Source organism: Mastigoproctus giganteus, chromosome 8, assembly GCF_048544385.1.
Source record: "Mastigoproctus giganteus isolate SK-2022 chromosome 8, ASM4854438v1, whole genome shotgun sequence".
Lineage (NCBI taxonomy): Eukaryota > Metazoa > Arthropoda > Arachnida > Uropygi > Thelyphonidae > Mastigoproctus > Mastigoproctus giganteus.
Window position 1 is genome coordinate 93,271,117 of NC_143582.1, and position 16,425 is coordinate 93,287,541.

General features: G+C 38.5%; 1 protein-coding gene across 2 annotated transcripts in view; it reads left to right on the plus strand.

Annotated features, from left to right (window-relative positions):
- LOC150081718 (uncharacterized) overlaps positions 1–16,425 on the plus strand; it is a 1,674,628-nt gene that overhangs the window by 1,253,154 nt on the left and 405,049 nt on the right. For both annotated transcript variants that reach the window (XM_090378825.1, XM_090378826.1), the window contains one exon: positions 13,089–13,167. In XM_090378825.1, the coding sequence (XP_090234951.1) occupies positions 13,089–13,167 (79 nt within the window). The remainder of the gene's footprint in view (positions 1–13,088; positions 13,168–16,425) is intronic.

A 16,425-nucleotide genomic window follows, 5' to 3' on the forward strand; every position in this document is an offset into this window, starting at 1 on the left:
AAACTTTTAGGTAGGAGTATTCTTATACATATATATTCTTACTACCTTTATTGTAAACATTTATTGCAAGAAAAGACAGTAGTGTTTCGATAAAATGGAAAGCATTAAATACTGGAATAAATGGAAGTTTTAAAGTTTTGGCAAAAATGGCTTCTGACATGGGTCTGAATGTTGAAAGAAGCTGCATGCTCAGAAGAAAATTGGATGATCTGATGAGCAGTTAGATTTATTTTAGAAGAGAGAAAAACAACTAAGCTAGGCAACTGGCCTTTTTTTTTTTTTTTTTTTATGAAAACTCCAAACACGAGAAGTGTTAGAACCTATATTACTTAGTACCGTGCATGGGTTGGAAGTTGAGAAGATGAAAGAAAATATTTGTTGACATTAGACTCGAACTTCTATAGACTGTAATTTTCAGGAAACATGTATGAAAGAAGGTTTTTCCAGAAAACGGCAGGTAAATGAATAAACAAGGAAGATGAAAAGTTGGTTCTGTGAGTTTGAAGTTGAACAGTAAATGGATATTGGTTGTTGGCGGAACATGTTCGGACTGTTTTGAAAGAGAGAGAGAGAGTGGGAATTATAGAAGCCAATTCAGAAGAACAGTGCCCATGGAAGTAGAAAAGGCAAGCTGCAGACACACTACATCTATGAGACAGTGAGTGGAGAGACTCTGTTAGAGATGAGTCATTAATTAACATAACTGCCTTCTTCTGAATGGAATCTGAGAGAGGTTTTGGGGACAACGCCCAGATGTGGGAACAATATTCCATGGAAGGGCGGATTTGCGATTTGTACAGAGTGTTTGGAAGAAAAGTAATTCCAAGAGTGAAAGAGAAAACCAAGTTTTTCAGATGCAGAGGAAGCAATATTTGTAATATGCTTGTGTCAAGAGAGATAATATGCTTGTCCGAAGATGCCAAGAAGTCAGGGTAATCCCCAAAAGAGATATATCATCTTGCCTAGATATCGGAGTGTCACCAAAGATAAGCATAGGACCAGAAGAATACTTTTTGCAAGATATAAGACAAGAATGATTTTAGAAGGATTGAAATCAACTAAGTTGTCTTTGCCCCACTGGAGAATTACCTGGAGATCGGCATTTAAGGAATTGGCAGCAGATATTCGAGAAGTTGAACCTGATTGTGCAGGGCAAGGTTTCTCAAAATGGAAAGTGGAATGCAATGTGCTATCATCAGCAAAACTCTGGATAGGATTTCCAATCAATGAGAAGAAGGTCATCAAATACAAGAGGAAAAGAGTGGGAGAAAGAACTGAACCTTGGGGGAACACCAGCATTAGTGGAGAAGTTAGAAGACAGAGAGCCATCTACCATCACCCTCAGTGAGCAGTCAGAGAGAAAACTGGATACCAATTACAAAAAACAGTTGGCAAACCATAAGATGAAATCTTGTTTAGAAGACCTTTATGCCAAACATGATTGAAAGCCTTTGAGATGTCAAGAGCAATTGCTTGTGTTTCACCAAACTTTTCCATTGAATTTGTCCGTAAATGGGTAACAGAAGCCAGAATATCACCAGTGGATCGACACTGACAGAATCGATACTGGCGATCTTTGATCAGATGGGAAGTTTCTAGGTAGTTTAAGAGTTGGTGATTAATTGATCTCTCCATTACTTTATAAAGAGTAGAAGTAATTGCAACGGGACGATAATTGGATGGTGGGATTTGTCAAACTTTTTTGGAACTGGCTGGATATGAGCAAATTTCAGGGCAGAAGGAAAAACACCTTTGGAATAAAAAAGTGAAAAAAAGCAGCAAAGAACAGGAGCACAGGTTTTGAGAACAAGTGGAGAAATACCATCAGAACCTGGAGCTTTCTTAGCATCAGGATTGCCCAAAATACTTCTGACATCCTTTTGAGGGAAAACCACAGGAGGCATTGAATGGAGTGTTAGGAATGGTCGGAGGTGTTTTACCAAGATCATTAATACACAAGTTGGAAGAAAAATGGGATCCTAACAGGTCAGCTTTATCTTTCGTTGCATTGACAATAGAACCATCTGGTTTTGACAGAGGTGATAGCAGAGATGGGCAAAAGTTGTGGACAATAGCTTTGGCAAGAGACCAGAATGCTCGGCTACCATTAGTGCAAGAAGCAAATTTTCTACTGTTAAGACTGTTCAAAATCTAGATTGGACTGATTAATAAACTGCTTTACAATTTGTTGCCAGCTCTGGTGTAGGCAGAGAAGCTGAAGAATTGGAAACAAGCCAATTGCGATATGCAAAATTCTTCTCTTGAACCGCCATAGCACATTTATCGTAAAACCAGGGTTTAGATAAAGGACGAGATTTTAAAGTGGAATGTGGAATAAAGAATTCCATTTCTACAAGAATAATTTCATTGACAAGATCTGAGCAAACATTGATATCAGAAATTTTGAAACAGTAATTCGACCAAGGAAAAGAAGAAAAGAAATCTTGCATGTCATTCCATTTTGCATTCTTGTAATGCCAAACAGCATGAGTTTGGGAATAGCCATGAGATAAAGGAGAAGTGACAATCACCAAGTTGATCTGAGGAGCCTAAAGACCACTCACTTCGACTGTGTACTTAGAAAGGTTGTTTGTGAGAAAAAGATCAAGTTTGTTGGTTGTATGGTTAGGATTGTATTGTGGTATTCTGGTAGATAAATGAACAGTCTGTGCGAGGTCATTAGTAATTGCAAAAGCCTCAGCATCTCAACCAGCTGGGTCTGTGTGACTAGAAAACAGAAGCCAGCTGGAGTTGTGAACATTAAAATCACCAAGGTAAATTACTTCACTATTAGGAAAGTTGGTCTGAAGAAAGTCAATTTGCAAAGAGAGGAAGTCAAAGAGTTCCAAGTGATTAGTGGAGTTGGGAGAACGGTAGAGGAGACTAGAGATGAATTTGACAGAATGAGGTAGAGAGATTTTATGCCATAGAAGATCAAAAAGAGGCAATTCCAAATTACTAATTCTCTGTCAGAGAATATCAGAACGGACATACGCACAAGTACCACCATTGAGGCAAAAGGAGTCATGCAGTGAATAATTTGGGCAACTGAGTGTTATACCCAGGATTACTAACAGTCCTGCCATCATGAAGGTGTGTGTGCAGAGGATTTGTCTGTCACTGACCATCCGGACTTACCCGAAATTGGGTCCACTTGACTTGAGTGTCACCCAAATATCAGTTCTATCAGCATTTTAGAATCTCAGGTAGCAAGCACAGCTTGTCAGGCATATCTGAGAGAATGTCTGCAACAGCCGACAGAAATAGCCCAATTCAAGAAGATCCCCCCCCCCCCATCGAAAAATTAGCCATGGAAACCAACAAAATATTGTCATTTATGTTTTATTTCAACAAATTTTTATTTGATAACCTTTGAGTTTTAATATATTTATGTATTGTTGAAATATTTTTAGTATATATATATATATATAAAAATAAGTTTAATGTGAATTTAAAAAATCAAGTTTGAAATTTTGATAAGTTATTATTATTTTTATTATTATAATTAGCCATGTAGTGCAAGGAAGCGTGAGGCTTTTGCTGCATCAGCCAAAAAAAAATTTTTGAATTACCCCTGAGAGAGAGAGAGAGAGAGAGAGAGAGAGAGAGAGAGAGAGAGAGAAGGGGATCACCAAGAAAGAGAAGAATGATGATATCCAGCTCAGGACCCTGGGTCTGCTAATCCCATTCTCACCAGATGTGGTCCCCTGGGGGTATAACAATTTATAGCTTTTATGTAACTTGTCTATAACTGTTACATGAAACTGTTATGTGCCACTTTTTGGAACATATGTTATGCATTATAGCGAGATTAACTGTACTTTTCAATATTAATTTCTTCATATTTTAACATGATTTCCCAGCATTAAAGTGAATTTATTATCAAAAATCAAATCAGAATTTAAAAAAAAAAAAAAAAATCCTAAAAAATAAAACTTGTGGTTATTTGTTTTTTGTCCCAATAATATCCTTTGTGTATATTTATGGATTGCTTACCCAATTTCGTGAACTTGAGATTAAAAAAATACAGAAAATTTTGGGGTTTTTTTAATCCCAAAAATTATACAGTTATGACTAAGAGACACCATCTCCTCTTGATTTTCAAAACTGTTTTCATGCTGAAATGCATTAGAAACTCTGCTATTACCGGAAAACATGGATAAGAGGTGGCAGAACTTATTGGAAGATTTCAATTCACTTTGCATATAAGCAAACTTTATTTAAAGCTTAATTGAAACAACTGAACACTGTAAATGTATGTAAGTATGTAGGAACTCCTGAAAGAGTGAATGGAGACTTGAAGTGCTGAACACAATGATTGATCTTCTGAGAAAGCTGTGGCAACCCCATCTCTCCTGTTATTCAATATGAGTTGTCAGACATTATAATGGGTATTTGTAGCAAGATACAGAATTCCTTATATTTATGATGCAACTTTAATATGGGTTTGCAGGCTATTTGTTAGATAGTTATCTGGACTTACCCACTTGGTACCGCTCTTGGAAACAACCACATCAGCTGGTATATGACGGTACAGCTTAAAATTTTTTTTTGAGGAAATTAGCATATGGGTTTGCATGCTATTTGTTAGATAGTTAGCTGGACTTGACCAACTTGGTACCACTCTTGGAAACAACCACATCGGCTGGTATATGACGGTGCAGCTTAAAGTTGTTTTTTGGAGGAAATTAGCATTAGTAGAGGCACATGATCCAAGAAAGCAAGCTTATATAGCATCAGCCAAAAAAAAAAAAACTTCTCATTTCACTCATCCACTCGCTCCAAATGTTTGTCTAGTTCTGCCTTGAATCCATTTAAGTTATCAACTTGTACAGTGACAGATGGATCCAGCTGTTCCAGCAATCAACTACCCACTGGCTAAATGCAAACTTCCGCACATCTGTCCTACAACTGTCTTTCCTCAATTTGAATTCATGCCCTCTCGGGCGATTCTGAACAAGTAGAAGAATCCCATCAGCATTAAACATGCTCAAACCATTCAAGCTTTATACGCCTCAATCAGATCACCTCGCAGGTGCCTAGTCTCCAGGCACTGTAATTTGCAACACTTAAGCTGTTTCTTCGTAAGAGCAACCCTTTGTTCCATTCACTAATCTTGTCGCCATTCTCTGTACTCATTCCAGCAGCTTTACATCCTTCTTAAAATGAGGCCACCAGACCTGTATACAGTACTGAAGGTGTCGCCTCACCATTGCCCTATACAAGAGGATAATCACCTCCTTATCCCTGCTAGAAAAATTCCTGTATATCATTGACAAGACACCACAAGCTACTCTAGCAGACCATCTGCACTGATCAAAAAACTTCATATCTGCCTGCACAGTTACCCCCAGGCCCTTTTCATTCTCTATCACCGTTGATGTAGTATCACACAGTTGATACGTTATTCTGGGGTTACTGCTTCCCATATGCAGTACTTTACATCTGTCAATGTTAAACTTCATTTGCCACCTCTCAGCCCATCTGCTCAACTTTTCTAGATCTTGTTGCAGCAGCGTACTGTCATTAGTGTCATTAACAACCCTGCCGACCTTCTTATCATCTGCAAACTTGAACATTAACCTTGATATGCCATCAATATCATTAATAAATGCAGAAAACAACAATGGACCCAACACTGAACCCTGGGGGACTCCACTAATAACATTAGTCCATGAAGCGTAGGGTCCATTGATTACCACTCTCTGTCTTCTCCCACTCAACCATCCCTTTATCCATACCAGCAATTCGCCTCCAGTGCCACACTGCTCCAATTAGTGCAGCAGTCTTCCATGTGTAACATTATTAAAAGCCTTTCTAAGATCCAAATATATGATATCAAAATTATTCTTTGCATCCAGTTCCTTTATGACCACATCGTAGTATCCAATCAAATTTGTCAAACAAGGCTTCCCCTTAACAAACCCATGCTCTGTCCGAGCTAAAACTGAAGTCTTGTCTAGATGATCCTGCAATGCTTCTTTAACCAGTGCCTCCATTAATTTCCCTGGAACAGAAGTTAAACTAACAGGTCTGTAATTACTTGTGTCACCCTTAGATCCTCCTTTGTGAATTGGGCTCCCATTTGCACATCTCCAGTCCATGAGTACTTCCCCTGAGTCTAAGGCAGCTCGCATAATTATGGCTAAGGGTTTACTAACTGCCTTTGATGCCTCCTTTAATATAACTGGATAGATCCCATCTACTCCAGGTGCCTTTCTTATGGTTATCTTCAACAATTTCTCCTCCACTTTGCTTTCAGTTATTACAAAATCATCTAGCTCGCTGCCACAGTTTAATTCACCACTGGCATTTCCCCTCTCTGAATAACTCTTCATGCAGATGCAAAATAATCATTTAGTTTGTTTTCTACCTGAGCAGGATCATCAACAGTTGAAACATCAATATCAAGTGGACCAATCTGATTCATCCCTTTCCTCCTAGAGTTTATATAATTAAAAACTCTTTGCATCCTTTGCCAAAGATTTCTCGTAATCTGCCTTTGCCTGCCTAATCTCTGTTTGTCTGTAACCAAGTCACTTTGTGACTTAGTTACAGACAAACTTATATCTATCATAGACTTCTCTGTCACCTGTTAATTTATATGTATTCCATGGATTTTTCTTCTCTGCTACATGTCTCATTAGTTCTCCTGACATCCATTTAGGCCTGAATCTTTGCTAGATAGCTGGATAGCAAATAGAAAAATTTGCTAGATAGTCCACTGGACTTACTCAGGCAACACTCTAAGAGGCAGTCAGATTGGCTGGTGTATAAATTTGATACCCCTACTCAGCCAGCTGTTACTGGAGGGAGCTTGAGTACTGTATAGGGTGGGGAGCACGTTCAGGGCCATGTTATGTTTAAGAACATAACATGGTTTCCCCCACCTCCACGTTGTATTCTTTGTATGTGTACACTGAACTCTGTGAAAGCCAGAGATTTAAAGCTATATGGCATGTGGAATGTTGTATCTCTGACCATTTAGCCATTAGGCCCATAATGGAACCCAACGTTGTCCACACTGTTTTTTTCTGCTGACTGATTTGTCTTTTTTTTACACTACACACCATTGCATCCTCCCCACCAGGGGAGATGCAATGGTATGTAGTATAAATTTACATACTAATTCATAATAGTTAAGCTAAATAAGTAAGTATATAAAAGATTAAAACTTGGGTTAGTGTGAACTTAACTGTAGCATTTATGGTTTGTGTTCTTTCTCTCACACACTTACACTCTCATTCATTCTTCTGTTCTTCTGTCTTTCCTTTCATTTTTTTTTTTTTTACTCTCGCTTTCTGCATTGCACTCTCAGGGCACCTCAACTTACTGTTATTCTTCAGTTATAGTGCAGGCCTAGCCACAAGCCTTTGCAGGGCAGGGGAGAATGCAGTGATAGTGTGTGTTGTTAGAAAATGTTTGTTAGTATATATAAAGTAATGTAAGTTATTATTAACATTGTATTCTTTCGGCCATTTACATTTGCTCTTTCACTCATTCACCATAACACTCATTTACTCTCTTTCACCAAAACTGACATTTATTCCCTTTTACCATAATTCCTAATTCAATCAGTGCCCAGCCCATTCATTCTGTCTTTCATTCTCATTCAATCATTCTTCTTTCGTTCTACATTGCATCATCTTGTTACTAGCTTACTAATATTTTTAAGCTAATCTGCTTCTCCTACATGGTTATTTAAGTTGGCCCCAGGTTACTACACATGGCAGGGTAGTCCTGGGGGAGGGGTACCCAGGTCAATCCGGTTTTGTCATGTCAGGGTGCAGAGTACTGCTACCCTGACAGTTTTTAAGTCATTGTCTGGGCGTGGTGGGAGATTTGGGCAGTTTTGATTATTGTTTAATTCCTGGGGGGCTGAATTGCCCTTCTTTGGATACTTCTTGCCATTTCGAATACTTTCTGTGTGAAGGTTCTCAAGGCTTTATAATCTTCCTCTTCTGTGATGAATAGTTCTGCGAGGACAAGCTGTACAGAAGGGAATGCCTCAAGAACTCTTGAACCTGTGACGATCTCCTACATCTGGTCTTTTTGTCTGCTGCATTTTTTTTTTAACTTCTGATGTTTACTGCTATAAACTTTGTTTTTATTTTCAAGCGTATGTAAGTTCAATTCTGTAAATATCTCGGGTTGAGCACGCATGTACTCTTGTACATGTGGTTCCTGGCACAGTGCCGTCCCGGTGTGACCCACAGTTTCTTGTGGTTAATAAACAGATTATAATAATAATAAAAATAATAATAGATGTTCTCCTATGGGAAGGGGGCCAATCTGTGGTATTAGCTGTGTTCTGGGGATGTCATAAATTATGCATTCATATAGAATGTATGCCCAGTATTCACTCTTGCCGCAGGTGCAGTTTGGGTTATCAGTCAGCCCTAAGGAGGTTAGTTTTGCCTTTAGGGAGCCATGACCTGACAATATAAATGTTGTAAAAATCCAGGGGCATACCATTTAGGTGGCTTTGGGCTAACCATTGTCACCCATGTCAGAAACCTTTTGGTTGCCATAGCTCATGGAGCTTTGTGGCTATTCTTTTTCTTTCAGCCTTAATGGTGCTGGCTATGTCAATGGCTAACCCCAGAAAACCTTTGGGTATGCCCTTTTTAAGTCTATAGTACAAGCCTCTTTTGGCTACATCCAGTTAACATTGGAGAGCTCAGTCCAGCACCTGTGACACAGGTGTGCTAACTATGCGACATGCTCTGGTAATAGTGAGAAATATTGTCCTTTGTATTGATTCTAATTTATTCCTGCTTCTTACTATGACCAAGCAGGTGAACCACACACCGGCTATAGGTGATAACAGGTAGGAACATTGCATGGCATATGATTGCCAAGGTTGATTGTGTTTCGAGACCCCAGTCTGCTTGACTGATCCTGGCAATCATACCTGCATAATTTCTCACTTTCTTTGCCAAATAGGTCAATTGGTAGTAAAAAGTTAATTTTGAATCAAAGACCACTCCAAGATATTAGATATCCAAGATATTAGTTCTGTTACCATTTTTATAGTGGTTGTGTTAATTTTGATTTTTGTGCATCTTCTTATGATCAAATTGCCTTCTAGAAGTACTTGTTTGGCTCTGTCAGACGATATTTTGAGCATGTGCATTTGTGCCCACTCCTGCAACTGAAAGAGGGCGGCATTCAATCTTTGCTCTACAACCATTTGCGTGTTACCTTTTACAAGGAAAATCATGTCATCTGCAAAGGCCTGGCTTTCCATGGGGCCCAGATCCAAGGCCAGAAATTCATCCAGAACAATGTTCCAGAAGAAAGGGCCAAGGATTCAACCCTACAGGCAGCCTTTATTTACAAGTAACCCTGAGTATAAGTATGTCAATTCCTGGAACCTTGTGCGTACTGAGACGCTTCTGTCTGTAAAGTAGCTATTTATTACTTTATATAGGTTTTGTGGGGCATTTGCCTGGTGGAGTCTCCTAAGGACACTAGACCACCAGAGTGAGTCAAATGCCAGCAAAGTCAATAGAGATTACCAGCATATATTTATTCTCCAAGTTTATAACTATTGTCAATAGGTGGTGCATGGTGTCCTCCATAGAGTTGCCCTGCTTAAAACCATACTGATTGTTGGAACTTGCTTCTGTGTAGTATTGAGCTAATCTGCTATATATTAGTCTTTTGTATATTTTTTGTATATTTTTTCTACCACCTTAAGTGTAGTACCACACAGTTGGTACGTTTCTCTGGGGGTTACTTCTACCCATATGCAGTACTTTGCATTTGTCAAGGTTAAACTTCAGTTGCCACTTCTTAGCCCATCTGCCCAAATTATCTAGATCCTGTTGCAGTAGCACACTACCATTACTGTCATTAACAACCCTGCCAACCTTTGTATCATATGCAAACTTCAACACTAAGCCTGATATACCTTCATAAATATATTATTGATAATTATACAGAACAACAGAGGACCCAACACCGAACCCTGTGGGACTCCACTAATAACATTAGTCCACGAAGAGCAGCACCCATTAATTACCACCCTCTGTCTTCTCCCACTCAACCATCCTTTAATCCATTGTAGCAACTTACCCTTAATACCATTCTGCTCCAATTTGTACAATAGTCTTCCATGCGCAACAGTGTCAAAAGCTTTACTGAAATCCAAATATATGATATCAAAATTATTTTTTGCATCCAGTTCCATTGTAACCACATCATAATATCCTATCAGATTTGTTGGACAAGACTTTCTCTTAACAAACCCATGCTGTGTCTGAATTATTACTGCAGTCTTGTCTAGATGATCCTGCAATGAATCTTTAACCAGTGACTCCATTATTTTACCCGGAACAGAAGTTAAACTAACTGGTCTGTAATTACTCATGTCACCCTTCGATCCCCCTTTGTGAATTGGGGATACATTTGCACATCTCCAGTCCATGGGGACCTCCCCTGAGTCCAAGGATGCTCTCATAATTATGGCTAAGGGTTTGCATAGTTGTTTTGCCACCTCCTTTAATATAACTGGATAGATCCCATCCACCCCAGGTGCCTTTCTTATGTTTAACTTCAACAATTTCTCCTCCACTTTGTTCTCAGTTATTACAAAATCATTAAGCACCCTGCTACAATTTGATAACCTTCTGCCATTTTCAAACCTTAATAACTCCTCATATGTGAATGTAGATGCAAAATACTCATTCAGTTTGTTTGCTATCTGAGCAGGATCATCAACAGTCAAATCATCGATATCAAGTGGACCAATCAGATTCATCCCCTTCTTTTTAGCGTTTATGTAAGTAAAGAAATTCTTGCTGTTTTTCTTAGCATCTTTTGCCAAAGATTTCTCGTAATTTTCCTTCGCCTGCCTAACCTCCTTTGTGACCTGATTACAGACTAGCTTATATCTGCCATAGGCTTCTGAGTCGCTTGATAATTTATATGCATCCCATGCATTTTTTCTTCTCTGTCACGTGTCTCATTAGTTCATTTGATAACCATTTAGGCCTAAAAAACCTTGAACAATAATTGTGGGAGTAATTCTGCATTGCTCAGAGTTTTCTGAGCAATGCAGACAGACTGCCAGGGCAAGTCATGGGGTTTTGTCAATGATATATAGGAATTTTGCTAGCAGGAAAAAGGAGGTGATTGTCCCTTTGTATAAGGCAATGGTCAGGCCACGCCTTGAGTACTGCGTACAGGTCTGGAGGCCTCATTTTAGGAAGGATGTAGATTTGCTTGAGTGTGTACAGAGAAGGGCAACAAGATTGGTGATGGGAATGAAGGGATCCTCTTACCAAGAGAGGCTTAAGTTCTGCAAATTGCAGTGGCTGGAAACTAGGCACCTGCGCAGTGATCTGATTGAGGTTTATAAGGCCTAGAATGGGTTGAGCACACTGAATTCTGATGGGATCCTTCCACTTGTTCAGATTACGAACTTAAGGGGGCATAAATTCAAATTAAGAAAAGATCGATGTAGAATAGATGTGTGGAAATTTGCCTTTAGCCAGTGGGCGGTTAATTGCTGGAACAAACTTCCATCTGCCGTTGTGGAAGTTGATAAGTTAAATAAATTTAAGGAGGAAGTGGACAGGCATTTGGAGGGAATGGTGTTTTTTTTTTTTTTTTTTTGTTTTTTTTTTTGGCTGATGCTGCATAAGCTCATTACACTTGCTTTCTTGCATCACATGCCACTACTACTACCAGCATATATTTCTTCTCCAAGTTTTAACTATTGTCAATAGGTGGTGTATGGTGTCCTCCATAGAGTTGCCCTGCTTAATTTCTTATTTCTTTATTCCTTATATTATTTCTCCCTGATTGGGGGTTCCATCTCGTGACGGGTATTGCTACCAAGTACAGAGGGTGGTTGTTGTTATGTCTGGTGTTACTGCTGGTCGAAGAACTCTGACTATCCTACAGGTGTTCAGAATTGCAACTTTCTGGAGTTCCTTGTAGGTGTTCACTGCAAGACCTATTGCTGTTAGGCTGTTATGCAGGGTCTTTGGCACCATAGCTGCGGTTGACACGGTGATCAGGATCACCGTGTCAACATCATATGCCACATCTCTTTGATCTCCTGTCTTAGGTTTGTGTACTTCCTGAGTTGTTATTATTATTAGCTATATGGTGCAAGGCAGCCTGAGGCTTATGCTCCACCAGCCAAAAAAAAAAAAAAAAAATTCCAGAGTTACCCTGTGAGAGAGAGAGAAGTAGAGAGAAATCACCAATAAAGGGAAAAATTATGATATCCAGCCCAGGACCCTGGGTGTGTCAAGCCCATACTCACCAGATGTGAGCCCCTGGGATTATTTTGTTTCAAGATGTCAAATAAAAATAGAACTACTCTATAGTATATCTGAGAACCTTCTTTCATGTAGTGTAAATATGATTTGGAATAGTTTAGGAGTGCATGAGTTCTTAGGTGGATGGGTATAGTTTATTTCACAATGTAACTTAAGAGGTTTGCAATTTTCTAAATGTAATGTATGGTATGTGATCTCAGAATCTATTATTATGTTTCATTTTGCTTAGGCAGTATGGTATAAATACAGTTCTTTGTGAAGTATAGTCATCTCTCACCAGAGTATTGAGAGAGGTGCAGTGAGGCAGGCAAGTCAACTGTCTGTTTCTTGAATATTGTGGCAGGGGCCTGGAATTATAATATATCCCTTCCGTCCCTATAATAGAGAAAAGTAGTCCATCCCAGTGAGGCTGTTTGTCTCAGGGCTGCTATGAGCTCTTTTTCCCTGTCTGTTACCAGTCTAAATCCACCATCCACAACTCACAAATAATGGCTAATGGCACTTAAAAGTTATCTGCACCTTAGATGTGTAGTCACTGTCATAGTCTTTTTTGCAAAGTCCAGCACATTAAAGCTCCCCAATGAACTGGCATTAATTAGGATATATATTGACATTTGCTAAATCCCAGTTTTTGAACAACTGCTAATATAAAATTCCAATTTCAGCCTTGTTATTCTTATTCTGTTTGTCATTTTCATTTTTTTAATATAATATTTATTAATCTGATTATAATATTTATTAATCTGAAGTTAAATTAGAAATCTGCTAATTATGGGTTTTCTTTATTTTTAGGAGGCAGAATCTGCAGCTGAAACAAGTAGTGAAGGCTCAATCTATGATAAAGAACACCCTGTTGAAGTTAAAGAAATAGGTAAAGTTTTTTGAATGTTTTTTTGTAATCACACAATAACAACAGGATTTTGTAATCCTGTTGTTATTGTGTTTAGTCAGGTTTCAGAATTTTTAAATTTTGGTACAAATGAGTATGAAATTTCTAGAAAGTTAGAAAACATACTGTGTGGGCAAACATAATTTAAAAAATTCGAATGATTTGAAAAAAAGCAACTACCAATTGCTTCCCAGATGTGAAGCAGCTCATATTGAGTGTTTAGTGTCAAACAGTGCTAACTACAAAATTGCATTTTTTTTTTTTTTTTTTTTTTTTTGGGTTTAACTAGTTTTCTTTTATACAATTAACAGTGCATATCATGTCATAGAACTGTATCTCTTTGGTAGTTTACAAGTTAGCTTGGGCAGTAAGTACATTTCTGGTAAACCAAGAAAATTTTAAATGACTTTTTCTTGGTTAAATACAGAAACATTGACTACAAAATGATTTTGTATTTAATGTTGTTTGACACTAAACCCTCAATATGTTTTATAACTTTCTCCAGGTGTAATGGTCTCATATCATGATTCTTCTGTTATCTCCTCTAGTCATGAATCTCAGTTAATAAATCATTATCAGAAGTTAAATATTATAACAGTAGAAAAGTCTTGAATTTCAATCCCTCATCAAATGTGGGTCTCTGTACTCACCTATTTTTCTCTCAGAATTTTTAAGGCCAGCAGAAGATTTAGCACTCTAACATTATATATACAGTATTTATATATATATCTTTCTCATCCTTTCTCAAACATCAGACTATATCCTGACTTTACTACCATTGAGTCCCCCCCCCCAGCAAATTAACCCCGTGCCTCATGAAACTGTAATAATTTCATTTTTGTAAATGATTCCAGAACTAGAGGCCATAAATTCAAATTACTGAGAGTTAGTAAATTACCAAAATTAGTCTTACAAATTGTAAGCAAGTTTAAGAAAGGAAAACCATTTGTTAGTTTAAAGACTAACAGTAACTTATACTGCTTGGTCAATATAGTGGCACTGATCCTGCCTCACCACGTCGGGGCCGGTACCTTGCAGAAGAAATCCACTCTCCCAGGGCTGAAAGGAGCAAAGATGGATAACAACATGTTTCCACCTTTTAGAGCCATTGAGTTCAAGACTAGGGACAAATGACATTGATAATGACTTTTCTCAACCGAAGAGGTTGAAAATAACCCCTTAAGAGGAGATGCCAGCTTTCCTCATGTTGTATTCTCCAGCCGACAGTCTCTGAGTAAATTATCACCCTTCCTTGTGTAGAAATGCTTTGAGTCTGCTGCAGGTTCACCTAAATCAGTAAGCTGACTCCAGTTGGGTAGATCTTCTGGAAGAGTCTACTCAACCTCAGCATTTTGCAAAGCTTCTAAAGCCCACAACTTTTAGAGGACACCCAATAAAAGCTACTCCCCATGCCACCCTAAACTCCTCTAAGGGATTAATAACAGAATGGGATTTATTAACCATATCAGAGAAGGAAATTGTCCAAGAGCTACATGAACACAAAGTCATCCAAGCAAGGAGAATCATGAATCAAAAAGATGGTACTGTGGTTCCAAAAAGGAGCATAATTCTCACTTTTAGCTCTCCTAACTTACTGACATCTGTGAAAGCAAGCTATCTACTACATTACCATGTCTGACCATACATCCTGAATCCCATCAGGTGCTACAAATGCCAAAAATATGGACACTCACAAACTGCATATAGAGGTGAGGCAATATGTCCTAACTGTGGATCAAAGGAGCATAGCCATTACTGCCCTCTCCATACTGCTTATTCCGGGACTTCAATGCTCATCATCCGCTATGTGGGATCTCCAATAATTGACAAGTGAGGTAAACTAACAGAATCCCTTCTTTGTGCTCATCATCTTACCCTGTTAAACACTGCCGAGCCCACCTATATCCATTTTTCTACAGGATCCATGACTACAATAGACCTTTCAATCTGTTCTCCCTCCATATATGCCAATACGGAGTGGTCAGTTCTTGTTTCAAACATGAGTAAACATGCTGGCACGAATATGCCTCTCTGATTCAGTTTGATGATGATGATGATATAGTCCAGTTCCAGACCATAGATAATGTCACCAATCATATAACCAACCAGATCTTACAAGCTGCTACTTCTGCAATACAGCAGTTACTGTTGGAATCAGGACTGCACGCATGCTAAACAGACAAAAAAATAGAGCTTGGAATTTGTTTTGCAAATTCCGTACAACTGGTAATCTTATTAACTTTAAAAGACTCAAGGCCAAGTCCCGCCAAATAAAAAGAAAAGTAAAGAAAGGCGCCTAGATAAGTTTTATTTCCACCATTGACATGGACAACAGACTCATCTGAAAGAAAATCCAAGCACTTAATGGTAAATATGTGCAGTCTCCAGCTTCAGTCCTAAACTGGAAAGGACAGGAGTTGTCCACACCAACAGAAATAGTGATTACATTAGCCGATTCAGGGGGAGGCAGAGGGGCATATGCCCCCTTAACCATGTGTATAAGTGTTCCTAGGTCTATCTAAAAAAAAAACTCCCAAAAACCTGGTCATCATGCTCCACTTTATGATGAAATACGATAGTGAAGTGTGGATACGATAGTGAAGTGAATCACTTTCCAGTAGGTCGGCAGTATCCTCTTACAGCTGAACATTTCAACAAATTAAAGCATCTGTAGAACAACATAAAATAAACTTCTCCAGTATGGTATCACACCCATACAAGTCAGTCATTCACTTTGATGGAACTTTTAGAGTCTCTCAATAAAACAGTACTGCTGCTGGTCCAGATAATCTACCACATAATGTTAAAAAAAAAAATTGAATAACAAAGCAATAAGCTCCCTGTTGAAATGCTACAATCGAATATTTTTAGAAAATATCAGCCACACTCCTGGTATCACTCAATTGTCCTAGCATTTCCAAACCCAGAGAAGGATCATACTATCCGACATAATTACAGGCCAATTTCACTGACCAGCTGTTTAAGCAAAGTCAGAAAAAATGGTTCACAGGTGGCTAACATGGTTTCTGGAAACTAAGCAGAAACTATCTGCTAAACAGAAATCAGTACAGGTTTCAGAAGAATCGTTCAACTTTAGATGTGATGATCAGATGATCAGAGCAGAAGCAAACATCCACAATGCTTTCATAAGGAGACAACATCCAGTCATGGTTAATCTTGATATTGAGAAAGCCTTCGACACCACTTGGCGATGTGGTCTTCTTTTGGCTTGAGAGGTCC